The sequence below is a fragment of the Chanodichthys erythropterus genome, chromosome 16, assembly GCF_024489055.1.
Source record: "Chanodichthys erythropterus isolate Z2021 chromosome 16, ASM2448905v1, whole genome shotgun sequence".
NCBI lineage: Eukaryota > Metazoa > Chordata > Actinopteri > Cypriniformes > Xenocyprididae > Chanodichthys > Chanodichthys erythropterus.
In genome coordinates, this window is record NC_090236.1 from 4,060,013 (window position 1) to 4,080,000 (window position 19,988).

General features: G+C 35.5%; 2 protein-coding genes across 5 annotated transcripts in view; both read right to left on the bottom strand.

The window, feature by feature from the left end:
* Positions 1–515: 515 nt before the first annotated feature.
* Positions 516–17,243, bottom strand: crema (cAMP responsive element modulator a). Of its 4 annotated transcripts, none has more exons than XM_067363405.1 (8): positions 17,117–17,243; positions 15,754–15,853; positions 11,724–11,840; positions 10,661–10,737; positions 8,847–8,995; positions 8,448–8,636; positions 2,933–3,089; positions 516–2,848 (listed from the first exon to the last, which is right to left on the bottom strand). In XM_067363405.1, exons 2-8 carry the CDS (start codon positions 15,841–15,843, stop codon positions 2,704–2,706), a joined length of 924 nt encoding a protein of 307 aa, XP_067219506.1. In that variant the 5' UTR covers positions 15,844–15,853; positions 17,117–17,243; the 3' UTR covers positions 516–2,703. The 4 variants fall into 4 exon arrangements, with proteins under 4 accessions (XP_067219506.1, XP_067219507.1, XP_067219509.1 ...); XM_067363406.1 differs by lacking the exon at positions 17,117–17,243 and adding an exon at positions 16,094–16,310; XM_067363408.1 differs by lacking the exons at positions 8,448–8,636; positions 8,847–8,995; positions 10,661–10,737; ... (1 more) ...; positions 15,754–15,853; positions 17,117–17,243 and adding an exon at positions 4,238–4,445 and having other exon boundaries at positions 521–2,848.
* A 684-nt stretch (positions 17,244–17,927) lies between these two features.
* LOC137003496 (piggyBac transposable element-derived protein 4-like) overlaps positions 17,928–19,988 on the bottom strand; it is a 2,408-nt gene continuing 347 nt past the window's right edge. The window contains exons 1-2 of the mRNA XM_067363682.1: positions 18,807–19,988; positions 17,928–18,705 (exon numbers count right to left, since the gene is read on the bottom strand). The exon at positions 18,807–19,988 is cut by the window's right edge and continues 347 nt beyond it. Of these exons, the coding sequence (XP_067219783.1) occupies positions 18,283–18,705; positions 18,807–19,988 (1,605 nt within the window). The 3' untranslated portion in view covers positions 17,928–18,282. The remainder of the gene's footprint in view (positions 18,706–18,806) is intronic.

The window sequence follows — 19,988 nt, forward strand, 5'->3', positions numbered from 1 at the left end:
TAAGTGAGAATTTGGAAGAAAGAGAAACCAACAGAAACAGAAATGAAACTGAAGAAATATCCTTCTGAAACCATATTAGAGCAGATTAAGCTTTGCTGGTCTTAGGTGGTTCAAACTGTTTTCCAGTTAGGCCCAGCTGGTGTTCATGTGGTTTAACTGGTTAGGAAGCTGATCTCCCAGCTTGACCAGATGAAATGTGCCTAAAACCCTTCTAAAACAGCCAAGAGACCAGACCAACCGGGCTTGGATATCATTTAAGATCAGAAAAGCATTAAGGCTGGTTCAGAAAATGTGCAATAAAATTCTTGAAAGCCACACTCACAGGATCTGTTCAAAAATACTTTTACATTCAAGTGTGTACATGTGTGAGTGTTGTGCATGTTTAAACAAAAATGCATGATTTTTTCAAAAATAATTAGCTAACTCATCTAAATGGGGACATTCCACTTTTGTTTTTATAGCTAGTTATAAATACTACACCCTAACAAAAAAAAAAAAAAACACACACACAATAGAGCTTCTCAAAATCCAGGTTTGACTATGTGAAAAGATCATACATTTACAAAAATATTTTATTAAAAATAGATGTCAGCGTTCTGTACAGTGTTAAAGAAAGGCAGGGCATACAATCTGTTATATTAACATCAGTCTGAAGAGTCTAATTGAGAGGTGAGCTGAAAACATAAGCCATTTAAATATTAAACCAAATGTTCTGACCGGACTTCATAAAATAGTACAGCATCGAAACAGAAACGTGATTGGCTGTAGGTGAAAATGAAGTCATGATGGCTAGCAGTCTGAGAAACAGAAGATACACACACACACACACACACACACACACACACACTGGCATCCTAAGAGCTGAAATATGAGGAAATCTGTTCAGAGTTAATGTCACCTGACTTATTACTCATAAATGGCTCTTTACTTTCATGCTTCACTTCTAATATTAGAATAAACAATGAAAGAGAAATTCATTACTGAGATTTAAAATAATATACAATATTACATCAAAAGCAATATTTGTGACGTTCACCTACAGGTAAGTAACATGTTCACAATTCATAGTTACACCATTTTCCTTACTTCACCATGCAAACTGCAATGTTCTTCACACTTTATGCACAGATAAACAGCATTAAAGCTGAAGTGTGTAATTTCCCAGCCTCTAGCATCACAAAACAGATTAGCAAAAATGAACATTTCACACAGGTAGCTCCGCCTTAAACTCACTCCATTGGTTGAGCCAATGTTGTGATGCTCAAACAAACAGAGCGATCAACCTACAAATGGCTAATTTATAGTTTGTCTGCATGTTAAGATAGTAGAAAGTATTTTAACTAAAAATCTTACACTTCATATTACAGCTCCAACATGAGGCAATTGACAGAGGTGTGCTTATACTTGTATTTTTCTTACTTGTACACTGAATAAAAGTGTGCTGAATGAATAAAAGCAAATCTGTGTGATATAATAGAAATAAAGGGAGTTAAGAGCAGTCTTAAAGGGATAGTTAACGCCAAAATGAAAATTCTGTCATCATTTACTCATCCTTATGTCATTCCAAACATTCTTCTGTGGAAAACAAAAAATATTTTGAAGAACTGGTTTTGTCTACACAACGAAAGACAAGGGGGTTCAAAACATCGCTGGACAACACTGACTTTCATTGTGTGGTCAAAAAACAAACAAACAAAAACAAAGAGACATTTTTAAAAAAATATCTTTTGTGTACCACATAAGAAAGAAAAAAATAGAACACATAATACAATTTTTGGGTGAACTATCCCTTTAAGAACATTATGCCACGTTTCTTGAAGTTATGGGTCAGTGTTATATTCAGCCGTGAGCTCTTATGACAGCTAATAAACAAATTAAAACACTTCAATCAATCAAACACACATCATTTCACCTATATAAAAACTACTATGTGGAAACTTGTGTTTTATCTTGTATTAGATGTGTTTCACACTGCACACATAAACAGCATGAACTGAATCTGCAGATCTATACAGAAAATATAGTGATTTCTGGGGTACTACATTAAGTATTTTCTTTATTAACAACCATAAATTATAAAATAAATATTAAATTGTACAAAAGTGATTGAAATCTAATTTACACAAGGACCTAGTTCACATCCAAAATGGAAAGTGTCGCAATAAACTGCTTAAATCACCTGGATTCTGAATAGAAACTGTCACTGCAAATGTAACCTGCATCAAACAATGAATGCTTCAAATGGGTTTAGTGCATTTTCTCCATATTTACTACTAAAACCTGTGCATTGGAAGAAACTAGCTTTGCGCCAAAACTGTTTAACATGCTGCTTATGTGTGCAGTGTGCAACCGGTTAATATGACTGCTTACGCCATCTACGTAATGAACTTTCATTTTCTGATTTCGACTTCAAGTATAACGTGTATATTTTTCCACACATATCAATGAAGAGTTCCAGTTTTTTTTAAACACAGAGAACAGCAATAATATACGGCCATCTTAAAGTGTGTGTGTGTGAGAGAGAGAGGATAAAATGCAGGTAGCAGTAGACCTCAGCATCCTCGAAGCAACGTTAGCAACTTCTTATAAAAACATTTGGCCAAACAAATGAACAAAAACGATCAAATCCAGGCGATGCGACAGGAGAAGAGAAGAGACGGGTAGTCTGTGAATCACACAGTCCTTGCGCAGTGTTTGTGAGGGTTATTCTGGCTTGTGGCAGTAGATGTCTTTGAGAGCTTTGAGCTCCTCTATGAGAGTCTTGTTCTGGTTTTCCAGCACAGCCACACGATTCTCCAAACATTTGACATATTCTTTCTTCTTTCTGCGACACTCGCGCGCCGCCTCCCTACAATATGCAAATAAAAGGTCAAACACGAACACGTGCAAGCACATGCACAAACAAATCATTGAGACTCAGGTGTGTGGGTACCTGTTCTTCATCAGGCGGACTTCCCTCTTGCGTGTGGCCTCCTCTGCGTTTGGCTGTGGGCTGTGCATCGCCCCCGGCGACGCTGCCATAACGACGCCTGGTGGTAGCCCGGACGACGGGGAGCGGATCTGATATGCTGGCATGTCTCCTGTGGCAGCTACATGCACAAATACACAAAAATGCATTATACAATTTGACAGATGAAAGGGTAATATTTCAAACTTTGGTTGTACACATTTACAATAAAAGCAGTTGACATGAAATGGCAATGAACAATACATTTACATCGTATTATTTATAGTTAATTTTCATTTCTACATAAATGTTAACATTAATACATTAGAAACTAAAATGTAATTAAACTACAAAAAAAAATTGCTGTAAAATATTATTGTTCATAGTTAGTTTATGTTAGCATTTACAACTACATTGTAAAATGTTACCAATAATTGATGGCCAGTGATACAACATATAACATTTTTATGGTTTAATCTGTGGCTGAAAACTCATGAATGAAATATGTAGATCAGTGTTGGTATATATGCTTTATATGAGTTAAAACATAAAAATATTCAAAAAATAAAGTATTATTTATTATTACTGATAATAACAAAATACGAATTTTATTTATTAATTGTATTGTCATTATTATTATTATTTCCAAACGTATGGAAACAGAGCTGAGTAAATTGCGAAAATATGATATAATAATAATAATCATTACTTTTGTAATTCTGATTATAGCTTCATCTGGAAAAGGTTTAAAATGTAGATCAGAGGTGATATATATATGAGACCCCATACAACCATGTATGCATTTATAATTATTGACAATAATTATACTCAACCACAGTTTATTATTATTATTTCTTGAGCTAAGATACCAAAACATACAATAAAAATTAAGTATATAATTTATTATTTTTTCATAATTATTAATAACAATAATAAGTATTATTAATATTAATTTCCAAACATATGGAAACAAACAGAGCCCATAAAGAATCTTATCTTGAGAAAATAGGATACACTAATAATCATTATTTTTGCAATTCTTTTTGGAGCTAAACTTGTGAAGAAAGTTTTTGCCGCTTACTGAAAATTAGCATATGGCCAGTCATAATTCATCTAACCAATAAAGAGGCACACAAAACTGGATCTAACCAATCAGCTGTGATTTCTAGTGTGACCAGGCTTAAAAGAGCAAGTCTAACTGGACTCATTAGTTTATGTAATAAATCCAAAGCAATAACAGTGAGCAGTTATATAAAAACCTTCACATCACACAAACAACATTAAAATTACCTGAAGTAACATTCAAAACCCAAATACAAGCACCACAAAAGGTCACCGGTGCAGTACAGACCGTTTAAATGCAGCTATCAGCATATTCCCAGCAGTAAACGTCCTTCAACAAAATGGATATGCTTTGACTTAACATACACGTATGTGTGTGCGCATCTGTTATCAGACAATGTGACAAAATGCTGATGTCACTGTGTGCGTCATTGCCCAAACCCCCGCCCCATTCCCTCTCTCTCTCTCCGCCTCTCCCTCTCTCTCAGTCTCGGCTTCGGCTGGCTTCCAGGAAACAGACTGACGTCAAACAGAAACCCCTCCCACCCTCCCCCTTCATTCTCTTTGCTTTTGTCTGCCTCTCTCTCAATGATTCATGTGTGTGAATAGACAGGCAAATTTTGCAGCCTGAATTCGTAAAACAGAAGCATGTCAATGAGTGCGTTTACGACCGAGAAGAAAGTTTCGACCATATAAAAGGAGCTTGAAAACAAGTGTCATTCTTCCACTGCCTGAGGACCGACTTTCTCAGAGTGTTTACAAACTTTCACACATGATATAACTTCTTTTTGCTTTTTATCAGAGTTATAGGGCACATTAATTATAACATTCAATATATCAAATGTTATTATTATTATTATTATTAATAATCTATTATTATAGTTCACTGCATTAAATACTTTTGATTGTTGACATTTTCTGCAGTGACTCTAAAAAATGTAAACAGCACTTCATAATTATTATTGTTTAATTTTATAATATGTTTATGATAATTACTGTATATTTAATAATACGTATTATTATACATGCATTATTATTATTATACAAACTTATATTAATTGAGACTACATGGAAAATATAGAAAAATTTATTTACTATACTACATCATTTAAAATTGACTAGTAAAAAGCAAAAAAGTGATTAAAAAGCAACTACAAATCAACTAAATTAAAAGTCATCTACCCATGTGCACTTAAAAAACAAAACAATCTCTTTTTCATCTTTAGCTGCAACTAGCTTATTCACCAAATGACAAAACACAGAACTTCATAAATGCATACAGCATATCACACTGACACACACACATCTCTCTCACCTGACTCGGTCTCTTCCCCGGTCACTGCCATCTCTATGCTGTAGTAATCCAGTTGTGATTGTCTTTTGAGCACTATCTTCTGTGTTTCCTTTTTATTTCCTCTTAAAGCTCTCTCTTCCTTCCAGCTGGTTCACTGAGTGAGTTCCTCTCTCATACACTCTTTCTGACTGCCTTAGTTTGAGTTGTGACACTTAATGTTTTGCCTTTAACTCTCCCTCCCTCTCTCTCTCTTTCTCTCTCTCTCTCTCCCTCCGTCCCTCTCTTTCTCAGTCAGATTACTATTAAGGGCATTGACATCACTATGACATCACGGCAGCCTCACAGGGAAATAACACACTGTCTCTGGAGAATGCCCTCCCCACACCCACACACGTGTGTGTGTGTGTGTGTGTGTGTGAGAGAGAGAGATTGAGAGAAAGAAGACACTAAGTTTGTAATTAAACATCTATGATTAAATTTATGGCCTGAGGAACATTAAAACTGATTTCTAACAAGTCTGTGCAACTGCATGGAATTTAAATATTTAAGTTCATGGTAGAAGAGAAGGGAAGAAGAGAAGAGAAGGAGGGATACGTTATTGAGTATGTATTTTTAGATCATGATGACGCAAAAGCATTACAGCACAAACAAAAGGATACTGTGCCCATTTCACCTCATAACACTACACAGGCATCTGAAATGGTCATCCACACACACACATAAGTCGTCCTGTGTTTACATAGATAAATATCTATTTCAATAGGTCTGAAAATAATCTGAAACAATCTATCCATTCTTATGATCTATATTCTGCTCAGATCTGCAGTAGTTTAAATGTTCCAGCCCTTTCTCAATATTACAACTTTACTAGGAGCAAAGCATAAAACATTTATTTTTAGTTACTTTTATTCAAACTAACGAACACAAAAAACATTAGACTAGTCACTTTAATGAAAAAAAAGTTAGATGAACACTTAAACACTCCATTCTCTCTCCATTCACTGCAAAAGTTGTCTTTATCAGTATTTTTTTTGTTTGAAGTAAAATTATTTAAACCCTTATAAAAAATAAATAAAACTTGTTTATATATATACATATATAAAACTTCCTTACATTTTATATTTGTATATTGGATTTATACTTAATAACTATTTGCAAATAGGGTAAGATAAACTTAAAATAAATGTAAATATTTTAAATATTCTTTGAAAAAAAATGTAATATCTCAAGTAGGGCTGCACAACAATTAATCGCGATTAATCGTTTGCAAAATAAAAGTCTGTGTTTACATAATATGTGCGTGTTCTGTGTATAATAATTATGTATATATAAATACATGCACATACATGTATATATTTAAGACAAAAAATTGAATTTATATTTATATAATTTATATTAACATTTATATAAAATATTTATATTTATATGTAATATAAAATAGGTAACACTTTACTTGAAGGAGTGTGCATAAGACTGACAAGACACCTTCATAATCATGACATGATACGTGTCATGAATATGAAGGAGGTTTTATGAATGTTTATGACAACTGTCATTAAGTGTCATTGGCTCAATTATGTCATTTTTAATGCAAAGATGACATTGTTTGAGATGTCCGAGTTATGACAACTTGACATAAACCAATACATCATAACCTGTCAGTGTCTTTGTCATGACAACTTGACATCATTTAGCTTTATGGGTTTACACTGCATTAAACTGTCATGTGGTTGGTTTTGACATTGGCTGTCATGAGGCCATTATAATAGTGTCATGAATATGTATCTTGAGCTCAAGTAGTGGTACAAATTTAACTTGTCATTAAAATGTCATTAAGTGACAATACTGTGACAAATAATTTTATAACAGCGTCATGATATTTTTCATTTCATGTTTTTTAAGTTTCCTCCAACAGAAGGTCAGATAATAGACAATTTCAAATTTCGTAAAAAAGATGACACTGTTATAAAATAATGGTAACACTTTATTTTAGGGTCTTTTAACTAGTTGCTTATTACTATTAGCATTCATATGGCTAAAATATTGGCTATTTATTAGTTCTTATAAAGCACATATTAATGCCTTATTCTTCATGATCTTATTCTACATTCTTAATCCTACCCAATATCTAAACCTAACAATTAACTATAATAAGCAGTAAATTAAGAGTTTATTGAGGGGAAAAGTCATAGTTAATCGTCTATATATGTGTTCCCTATACTGAAGTGTTACCAACATAATGTAATGTTAACCCATAAAGCTAAGTAGTTTTATAAGTTTGATAATTAATCTGCTATGTCATGTTTATGACAGGTTATGTTTTGCTAATGTCAAGTTGTCGTAACTTCAAATGTCAAATGTCATCTTTGCATTAAAAATGACATAATTGAGCGAATGACACTTGCATAAAACCTTTATATTCATGACACGTGTCATGTCAAGATTATGAAGGTGTCATGTCAGTCTTCTGCACACACCTTCAAGTAAAGTGTTACCATAAAATATATATAAATATGTATTTTTATTTATACATGTATATATTTCTTAAATGTATACACGTATGTGCATGTATTTATATATACATAATTATTATACACAGAACACTCACATATATTACGTGAACACAGACTTTTATTTTGCAAACGATTAATCGCGATTAATCGTTGTGCAGCCCTAATCTCAAGGATGTTTAGATATTTTACTGGAAATCAAGACCAAAATACTGTTTAAGAAAATGATTTTTGCAATGTTCAACACAAATACTTCAAATTAAATATCCCAGCATATCAGGGTACTTTTATTATTTTTAACGTCAATTCAAGACAAATTTAACCAGTTTTTTTTCTCAGTTCCTGCACAACCTTTGATGCAAAATGTGGAACTTCAGAACATAATACAACAAGTCTAACTAGTTTCCCACAATACAACATGTGTTCAGTGTCCTTGCATGATCAGGGCCTGCTATCAGCTTACACAGCTCATACAAACACTTTGTTGCTTTAGTGTTTCCACATTGCTGAAATTACAACAATTATAACGTTTTGTAAAAGACAACCTCTTTCTGTCTGACTGACTTCAGAAACAAAAGAAGAGGAGTGATGTGGTTCAGATTAAAGCATTTTCATAAAAGTTCCAGTGTCTTACCCTGAACGAGCACCTGTCCAGCGGTTAGCAGTAGCTGTTGGCCAGGGTCTCCAGGCTGGGGGCCGTACTGCAGGATAGTGGCCCCAGGCTGGGGTGTGGCAGGGCTGGGAAGAGTCAGAGCCTGAACCCCTTGCAAGGCTTCTCCTCCAGGGCCGGCCAGCTGTATCGCTCCACCCTGAGTGATTGCAACTGCACAGACACAAAACAATAAGTCAGTTTATCTTCAATTTCCCAAACACTTGCAAGCTTTTCATACATTTGGGAAACATTTGCGTAATATCTAATGTGTTGCTGTTTCATAAGAACAATAAAACCTTTAATAATAAGGGTAATAACTTGAATTCAGATGTCATGCAGCACGAGATAATAGTTTATTACGAGTAATAAACTCAGACGTACTGTATTGCCCTGAGCTGGTCTGGTAGATTGAAGATGGTGCTGTCACTGTAGCAACACTAGAGGTGGGCGGGGCTTCTTCCTCAACTTTCTCCTCTTCCTCGATCTTTGGCACAGCAGGTACATCTGATGACAACTCATTAAGAATTTTCCTGAAATTACATATTATGTAAATAAAAACATCTTCATCTGACAATGTAGATTTCAGTAACTGTCACAAAATGTCAATAAATTCAGACTATCATGTGTGCGGGTTTCTGGGTATTATTGGGTTTGGAGTATTTTGTTGTTGAATGCAGGGATGATATGAATGATGTCAGGTTATGAGATATCTGATTGGCTGCCAGTTTAATTTGAAGTATTTTTACTTAACTAACACTATTAAAAATAATTTTCTGTAATTACAATAAAGCTGAAAAAATCTATAGGATAAAATCTATTATAAATATCAGATGTAACACTTTAAAGTCCCTCTCAAGTCAATAATTTTATCCCGTAAAACTCATCTTTGATCACCAAAATGACATATTTAAACATTTTTTTCATGTGAAAAAAAATTTCTTCATGCCTTAAAATAGCTTGAATGTAATCTACACCCTTGCCTCATTTAGTATATGTGGAAACATGAATATGCAAATTAGCCCAGCCTCCACTCACACTACCTCAGAGATCCACTCGGTCAACTTACTGAGGTAAACACAGCATAGTGGTATCGCTCTTTACAGCATTGGACGCACAACGGTACTTAATATGATTAGCATTTTGCTTGACTTAGTTATCAAACAGTTAATAATGCACTGCTAATGTTACACACAAACCATGTTCCCGTTCGTCCTCTAAGAGTCAGACAGCTGCCTTATAAATATCAATATCCTTAGAAGTGCTTTGAACAACTTAGAATGTCAGTGGAGAAAGGCATATATTTCATCATAACATTGTAATATACATCATATACATAATTCACCCACTATATTGCTAAATGTACCCGAATGTTTTCTTCATATCAACAGAAAAATATACCGAGATAACCTGTCTTCTTGAGACTGCCCTACTTTGCAGCATAGTTAATGATATGCTAAAACTTGCATGCACGTTAACGTGATTGGTTACAAGGTAGTTTGTGACGTAAGAAACACTGTCGATTTCGAGCCGTGGTTTAGAGACTGTCGTGTTTTCACTGCAGTTTTAAGGAGAAAATACTCAGCAATGGTGTTGACTTATGAATTTGCACATGGTTTGTCTTAAAGCATATTAAAACACCATAGACATATAAACAACATTGAAAAGTATAGACTTGCTACTGCTAATAGATACACAGACATGCTGCTGTGAACATGTAAGATGTGCTGCTGCTGCATGAATAGACATTAGGTCCCCGAAGAACTCTGATAGCAGCACCCTGCAGCACTAGCTTACAACAAACAATGAACCAGACTTTTTTAATGTGAGCAAGCAATCTCATTGGCTGCAGGATCAGCAGAGGCCAATCAGCATGTGCCATGCGGTAATGATGTGATGGCTTGCAGATTGCTTGTAAAGGACCTGCCAGCCTGCGCCCTCTAGAGTTTCATGACTAAACTAGATATTAAATAAGTTGAAGTTGAAGTACTAAAATGACTCAAACTTAAATAAAAATAAATTAAATAGAAATATTTTTAAAAACTACTATAAATTACAAAAACAAACAACAAAATTACTCAAATTAAAATGAAAACTGAAAATATAAAAATAAAAGCTAATTCAAAATATGAATAAATACTATAATAGTTTATGAATAATGCTAAAATAACATTGTGTCACTGTTGAATTGATCTCACCTATAAGATGGGCGTCTGGACAGAATCTCCCTCCTCTTCTGAGAGTCTGATGGTGTTGTACCTGTATCAGCAGCTACCTAAAAACATTCAAACACACAAATGCACACGCCTTTAAGGAACAGTTCACCTTGAAATGAAAACTGTCATCATTTACCCTCACCCTCAAGAAACCTGTATGAATTTCTTTCTTATGCTGAACACAAAAGAAGAAAGTTTGAAGTATGTCATTAACCAAACAGTTGATGGATCCCATTGACTTCCATGGTATTTTTTTCCCATATACTATGGAAGTCAATGGGGATATTCTTCAAAATATTTTGTAAAAATTCATATAAGAAATTCTTACAGGTTTAGAATAACTTGAGGATGAGTAAAGGATGACAGAATTTTCATTTTATTAATGTCAAATGAGCCTTTAAAAGATGGTAACATTTGTGGAGGGGAATTTTCAGTGAATAACTACTTATATTTCTGGATTTTCCCATACACAAATCTTTTGTATTTAGCTCACCAGTCATACACACATAGAATGTTTTTTGTTCATGTTTAGGCTTCATTGAATGAAAAAAGAGGATATTCTTTCAAAATAAAATATGTATTTTACATATACTTTCCCTATAGATAATAATTGTGCCAAGTGACCATGAGTGTCCTATCGTCTCCTGAGCAGATTTACTTTGTCTGACGTGGGCTTTGTGTGTGTGTGTGTGACCAAGAAGATCAGATGCATTGACTCAACTCAAATCTCATTAGTGCTCAATACAGTTACTTTCACTCTTCTTGTTACTATGTCAATCTGCTTCTCCTTCATCCCATTGATCCCAGTAAATGTTCTCTGCGATTGGCTACAGCTCTAACTGTCTGCAATGTGATTGGTCAGTCTCTCCAGGTAAAGTTACAGGCAAATGAATAACAGGATTGTGCTTGAATGGCTCATAGATCACATGTTTTGGTTTCATAAGTGTTGGACTGTATACAGTAGATGGTAGCATTTACTAAGACTTGTATTTACACCGCTCCCCTACACATGTATTACATACATAAAAAACCTGTATGTGTGTACCTGCACAGTTTGTATCTGAGGTGACTGTATGACAGAGGGCTGTGTTGTCTGAATGACTCCCTGCACATGTAGTGTCTGTCCATCAGGTAATGACACCACAGCTACACCCTCATTCACCTGAGGGACACAAACAGAGAGAGGGTAAGACATGTCTGAGGCTATTTAACCCAGTGCTGTTAATCAAAACTATAAATCTTTTTCAAATTTAACTGAAATTAAATACAATATATATTAGATGAAAAACTTCAACAAAAACTAACTAATTTAAATAATGTAAGCAACAAAGGGTCATTCTGTGTCAAATCAACCAAATTTTGGAAATTTGGCATATAATGCAAAGATGGCTAAAGTGGAAAGCTTTTACTAATATACCTACCAATCTCTCTGTAAAAATAAAATAATGATGCTGCCATCTTTCTAAAGTCATTTTTACCCCCCTGTAAACTGGCTCCAAATCTCAGGTGAAAATGGTCATTTTGATCCGCTACAAAATAGTGGATTACTCAGTAAATGTACATCTGTGACACTTAATATTTTGGCTTTCATCACTATTTTTGTTTGTCTTTCTACAGAAAAAATATTAACAAAATCAAAAATTTGAGCCGGGGACCTCTGGTTGAGTTGACACGGAATGACCCCAAACTGAAATATAATAAGTTTAAGTAGAAATACTAAAATTATTAAAATTGAAAAAAAAAAAATAAAAAAAATAAAAAAAATTATATATATATATATATATATAATAAATACATAAATAAATAAATAAAAGATGGCAAAAGCACATAAAATTACTAAAAGTCAAACTAAAATTAAAACTAAATATATAAATATAAAAGTTAATTCAAAATATTAATGCTTTAATAGTATATAAATAATGCTAAAAATAACACTTGTTTAACAACATCTTTTAAAACAATAAAGTCACATTTTGTTCAGTGTCCTTTTTAACATTTAATCTGTCTGACAACACATATCAAGTACCATGATATTATCATGTTTTTCAGACACTGTATCATAATAGTACCATGTTTTTTAATTGATAATACCCATAGGTTGAATTGTAAAAAAAAAAAAAAAAAAAAAAAAAAAAAAAATGTATGGGGGATGGTGTGGTCATCGGCTGGGGGCCACTGTACCTTAAACATTTTTATTTAATGGTTTAAATTGAAGAAAATAGGCAATATTTATTAAATTATTTATATAATTGTAGTATTGAAGTGACCACCAGATTCTCTCTCTCACACAAACACACAATCCATCCCTTTATATACCTAAAATAGCGCCTTTGGAGGCCACTGAAATGTTTAATCATTATCAACATTATTTAATCAATATTTTTAATAAAAATAACTCTATAAATGATTTCCAAATGACACTTATTTTTGAGCCCCACACTTTTCAGTGATCCAGAGCTCTATCATTGGATAGTTTTGCCAAAAAGTTATTTCTGAATTAAATTCAACTCTTGAGTTCTTATATTGAGCAATTAGTGGTAGTTTTTGTTAGCTGTGTCTTGAATGGATGGTGCATGAAATCTTAAACAGTGGAGTATGAACAGAGCCCAAAGTTTTTTATTAAATAAAATAAATAAACACACGTACAGTCAAACACACAAATGTACACGCCTTTAAGGGACAGTTCACCCAGAAATGAAAATTGTCATCATTTACACTCATACTCAAGTTGTTCCAAACCTGTATGAATTTCATTCTTCTGCTGAACACAAAAGAAGATGTCTTCAGAATATCTACAGTTGATGGACACCATTGACTTCCATAATATTTTTTTCCATATACTATGGAAGTCAAGGGGGATATTCTTCAAAATATTTTGTAAGAAAATTCATAAGAAATTCTTACAGGTTTGGAACAACTTGAGGGTGAGTAAATGATGACAGAATTTACATTTTTGGGTGAACTATCCCTTTAATGCCAAATGAGCCTTTAAAAGAATAATTTGAGGAGGGGAATTTTCATTATATTTCTGGATGTTCCTTACACAAATCATTTGTATTTAGCATAGAATGTGTTTTGTTCATTTTAAGACTTCATTGAATGAAAAAGGGGGATATTCTTTCAAAACCCATCTGAAGTTCTTGAAGAAATATGTATTTTACATATGTTTTCCATATAGATAACAACTGTGCCACGTGACCATGAGTGTCCTATCGTCTCCTGAGCAGATTTGCTTTGTCTGACGTCGGCTTTGTGTGTGTGTGTGTGTGTGTGTGTGTGTGTGTGTGTGTGTGTGTGTGTGTGTGTGGGTGTGACCAAGAAGATCAGATGCATTGACTCAACTCAAATCTCATTAGTGCTCAATACAGTTACTTTCACTCTTCTTGTTACTATGTCAATCTGCTTCTCCTTCATCCCACTGATCCCAGGAAACAGTAAATGTTCCCTGCGATTGGCTACAGCTCTAACTGTCTGCAATGTGATTGGTCAGTCTCTCCAGGTAAAGTTACAGGTAAATGAATAACAGGAATGTGCTTGAATGGCTCATAGATCAGCACATGTTTTGGTTTCATTTAATAAGTAGATGGTAACATTTACTAAGACTTGTATTTACATCGTTTCCATCGAATGTTCTTAAAACACTAATTAAGTAATATACCTTCTGTTACTTTTTGTCATTTTTTTTTCAACAAGGTGGATGCATCCCCCTGCATCCCCCCTCAAATTAAGCCCTGGTAATGCCATGTTATTGTTCTTGGAGAACCACATAAATACTAGACTGGGTAAACCCAGTCTGATCTGCCGGCGATTTGATTTCGCCCGGCAACTCAGTCTGGAAACCCGTACATTCATTTCTACTGCTTCTGTTACACTTTTGTGGGAACCAATCACAGACTGGCTTATCCACCTTGCTCGCTATTGGCAGGTATAACACGATGATGTCTACCTGTCTTTCGCACGACCTTTGATTGACAAGTGATCTAACCAATTAAAACGCAAAATCCGCCATTTTGGCCGACAAAGCAGTCAGGAGTTAGATTAACCTTGGTGGAGTTAAACTTGAAAAATTGTGTATATTGACATCTTTCTGCGTTTGAAAAAAAATTTTGTTCTCGTGTTCATTCATGTTTATTTGATGCTATAGATGGACTAGTAGGAAGAGATGGTCGGTTCAAGAGCCTCTTGAGCTGAGGCGCTACAACAAGTCACGACACATTAAAGAGCCACAAAACGATTTTTACCGTTTTAATTTCTTAAAAAACTACACAGTGTGAAAGCTGGGACTTTGTTTAATATCATAAGTAACCTGCTCTGTCTTGTCTGTCGACGTGTTGTCAGTGTCCTCTTTGCTCTACGATGTATTTTTCATTGCGTGTGCCGTGACAGCGCCATGGCTTGTCGGACAAAGCAACAGTAACTAAGGGGGGCGGGGCTTTGCGAAGGGTCAATTCCTTTTAACCTCTCAACGATGCTGAATGACTTCTTTAGTTTAGCAAACAAATCGCTCGAGTGGGTGTAAATACCACTCACTTTCATGTTTTTTTTTGCACAACCTGCAAAAATCGCTCGATGCCATTGCTGCTTCTGCAAACCGCTGATCAATGCTACAAACCAATACAAACTAAACCTGTCTGGAGTTTTCGCGTCGCTCTGCAAAGTACGTCACCCGGATCGTTGATCTGATTGGTTGAAGGACTATCAAATTGCGTGAATAATGCTCGTTGATCACGCCTCTAGTGCAGTAGAAAATGCATACAGATTCCCCAGATCATTGTTCAATTTTAAATTGAGCTTGGTCTGGTGATAGCCAGACAACATAAATACCATAATATATGAATATGATAGTCAAACCATCTTTTTTGCTAAGGTTAGAAATGTGTGTTACAGTGTCTGTTTATTTTTCAAAATGGTGGTGGTGGGTGATATGATTGTAAAGCACTTTGGGTATACAACAGTACATAATAAAGTGCTATATAGATGATTCATTCATTCATTTTCCTTAGTTTATTCAAACATTAATGTATTTGTGTTCAGTTTGGCATGATCTTTAAATAAAACGGGCGTCATATCTGTACCTGTGTGAGTGAGTCAGAGTCTGACTGTATATCACTTGTTACTTTCTCAGTTGCACTGGCTTCCTGTTGCGCTATGGTTGCAGTTTCCATGGCGATCGGCCTAGCAACAAAGCAGAGAGGAAATGCACAGTCAGCGCTCTGTATAGTCATACGTCACAAGATTGAACAGCCTACTGCATTTGATGCAATAATCCATCATTTCTGCCAAAGGTTTGCCATTCTAGTGGTCCAAAATGTTATGCAATAAAACTATTCTGTATTCATGAGTGTTTGTGTTGAAATCTTCATGCATTTGAGAGAAACTTCTTTTGCAAAGTGGGTTTTCTCTTAGATACAGTACCTGCATACTATTATCAGGGTGATGCATATCTTTCCCTAATCTTGTGAGAAATGAAAAATGCATGAAAAAAATAATGGTAAAATGTGTTTGATTATGTCAGAGACTTTAAAATCAAAATAACTTAAAGGGAAAACAAATTAATTTCCATACAATACTGCAAGAGACAAATTGCTGCAGGTAAACATTAAAAAAAAAAAATTGTGAAAAAAAAAAAAAAATAGTGTTTTAAAAATCTAATATTACAGTGGTTTATTATGGGGTGATTTATATTGCACGTAATGTTAGACAAAAACAGAGCGAGCTGTAACGGCCGCGTGCACTTCCTCATTTTTCTGCATGTTTCTTGACAAGAGCACAAACTTCTAAACTATTCTAGATAAGCAGACTCATACAATTTATGAGGAAAGGTATTTTACTCGATAGCTTTAGTACGCTGAGAATGTTGATTTAAGGCTGTACTATGTCAGTGCTCTCTTAACTTGTTTCTTCTGACTGACAAGAAACGCGCGCAAACTTTGAACAGCTCGTGCTTATGTAACAGCAAACGGTGGCACGAGGATATGACATACATTATTGCAACATTCATGGACTCACAAATAAATACAAGACAGCAGTAAAGCAATTTGGAAAGATTTTAAGTTCTTTAGGCAAGCTGTCTACTGTACATATTTGAACACTCCTGAAATAAGCTGCGTCATTCTCCAAAGCCACAATTAATTTTTAATATCGCCAAGACGCCAACACTGAATTTAACTTAATCTTTTAGCTTTGGTATAATATGCTTCCGCATGACTCTGATAAATAGTTTGAAACATTCAGAATATGAAATCTCAGAGCTTTTCGTTATTCGCAGGTATATTTTTTAGCGCTTGGTTAAACTTGGAACCGCGTCCTGACAGCTTCGGCTTGTCCAAATATTACATTTGAGAAACTCATTTAACTGCAGCTAGCTTCATGTTCGTCTCGTTGCGCTCATCTCCATATCCTCTCTGGCGGCAAATCGAAATGCCAGCAATAACTTACCAGAGTTTTACGTAGAGTCTCGTCACTCGTTACGGATGAAGAGGAAGCCCGACTCGATACACACGTAGAGCCCACGTCAGCCCTGATGATGCGCCTGGGAAATGTGGACTGTGCAGCCGGAGGCCCCGACAACACACAAACACATGCGGGGCGGAGCCTAGGCGCTGAGAGGCCGCTGTCATTCACCAAATGCCATAAACATTCCTATTTGCTAAAATTAATTTCCATAATGAAGTGATGCACTTGAGACTTAAATTTCATAATAAGGAAATTAATCGAATTTAATAATGAAAAGTGCTCCAGACTGATCATACTTTGCCTACTAAAAAGATCCAAAGAAACAACTTTATTTTCTAAAAATATATATAAACCAAACAAATATAAAATATATCATATTTCAGTTATTAAAAATAAGCTTAAATCTATTTAACCTTCAAATGGACCTCGTTTCCTGTTTATTAATCTGGTCTTTGGGGTCAATATGACCCCAAAATTGAAAGCATAATTGTGGAAAAAATATACATTTTCAATAATACAAATAATATATCATTTTTTTTGTTTACTTCTCATCTATGCATTAATACTGTGTTTTGGGAGATTTGAAGGACTTTTGTACCCATTTACCACAAAAATCTGCAACAACACAATTAGCTAGCACATGAAATATCATTTTTTTATGAAAAAATCACTTAAATTATTATCAAAATTTAATTTAAATTGTTTCTGGATATTCATCTAGGTGTTAGAAGTAGAATGCTGCCATCTGTTGGTTAATGAAAAACCTAAGGGGATTACAGTTTAAGCAGTAAATTGTTTTGACCAGCAGAGGGCCATTGAAAGCCATTCATTTTACTGGATGTGGTCAACTACTAATAAATGCCACATAAGTCACACCTAAAGGAAAAAAAAACAGATTCAGACTTTAGTTGCATATTATTGAACATTTTAATGAATCAAGTGTAAAAAAAATAGAATAATTAACTTTAGAATGTAAACAAAATAAAAAAAAAGTGTAAATAACCAACAGCAATATCTAGACATGAACAGAAGTAAAAGTGGACAACAAATTATTTTTGTACAATCACATTCTTAACATTGAACATAAAAGCAATAACAAACTACCAAAAATTTCTAAAATACATGGTGTAAAACACATGATAAAGTAATCATTCCACGCACTTCTGGCAAAAGAACACTGTGTGAGCAGCACAAATGGCTCTTTTGCAGATCACGCACTGCTTGTCAGTTTTTGCATCTTTAGCCCGTGGACAAACCTGACACCTTGTTCGCTTTGGTTGTGGTTCAGTGGAGGGCCCTGGAGCATTGGAAGAATCCCATTGTCGTTTTAGGATTGATGCAGATGCTGGTGCACGAGGCAGGTGTTGCCGTCGCTCCATAAGAGGGGACACCAGAGCTTTGCCCAGCTGCTCGAGAAAGATCCTCCTTTGCGTGCTCTTCCCTCTCTCCCAAGATGGATTGATTTCTCTCCACACCACGAAGGCATTTATGGCCGAGACATCAAGGATGGTAGAGAAGACAACCATTGGCCAACGATTAGTCTTACGCTTGCAGCTGTAACTTGCAACCATCTGTAATATTGCAAACACACACATATATCAGTAAATCTGCTGGCAAAAGAAATACCACTCACTATCAAAATAATGCATCAAATCATGAAATTTGTAAATACCTTGTCAAGGTTGTCAACTCCGCCTTTACAGCGGTTGTAGTCCAAGATGACCTCTGGCTTCCTGTCCTCCCGGTCACTGATTTTTGCATCCTTGTGACAGGTGCTCATGAGCAGCACATTTCTATGCCTTTTGGGGCAATATGAGACAAGACTGTGCGTCTCCGTGAATGCAAAAAGAGAGGAATGCACAGCTCTGTCTCTCGTTGTCAAAAGTGCTGATGGGAGTTCCGGCTTGTTTCTGCGAACAGTTCCGACCATGGTCATTTTCCTTTTCAGGAGCTCCTGTCCAAGGGCATAGGAAGTGAAGAAATTGTCACACGTAACAGTGTGTCCCTGGAGTCCAGTGGTCAAATCAAGGACCACACGCATGCCTTGATTTCTCTCAGGTGGTCCATCACGAGGCTTGCCGGTGTAAATCTGCATGCTCCAAGCATAGCTTGTCTTGGCATCACATGCTGCCCAGATTTTGATACCGTATTTTGCCGGCTTATTAGGCATGTACTGTTTGAACATGCAACGACCTCTGAATGACACCAGGCACTCGTCCACTGTTATGTTTGGACCAGGGTTGAACATCATTGGAAGGCGCTCCACCCATGAATTCCACAGGTCCCGAATTGGTGCCAGCTTGTCATTCTCTCGTCGGGCAGGTCTTGTGGCCTTGTCATCGAAACGGATGACTCTTGAAAAAATTTTAAATTTTTTCAGCGGCATGACTGCACCAAAAATCGCACGCCCAGTTTGAGCATCCCACAAACTTTCCAGGTTTTCATTTTTGGAGCGATAAACTCCTGCAAGAAGTATCAGACCGATATATGCTTCCATATCTGTCCAGTCCACATCCCTCCAGTCAGCTCCATAAACACGCCTTCCTTCAAGATTAGTCATCTCCACCAAGATGCTTTGAATGCATGATGGAAAAAATAATAAAAAACTGGACTTTATGTCCTCTACACGAGAACAAGCATACCTAGTTGGTCCAGGTGTCAACTTTATAACTTGTGCAGCTGGTGATCTCCCTGGCCTCTGTGGAGGTGGAATGGTAGACCAGGTTATTTGCCCATTTTTAGAAATTAAGGTTTGGTCTGCATCTGCCTCCTCAAAGTCATCCTCCGATTCCTGGTTATCCTCATCCTCTTCTTCAGGGGGATTGCAGTCCTCTGGCTCAGAGTCCTCAGGCTC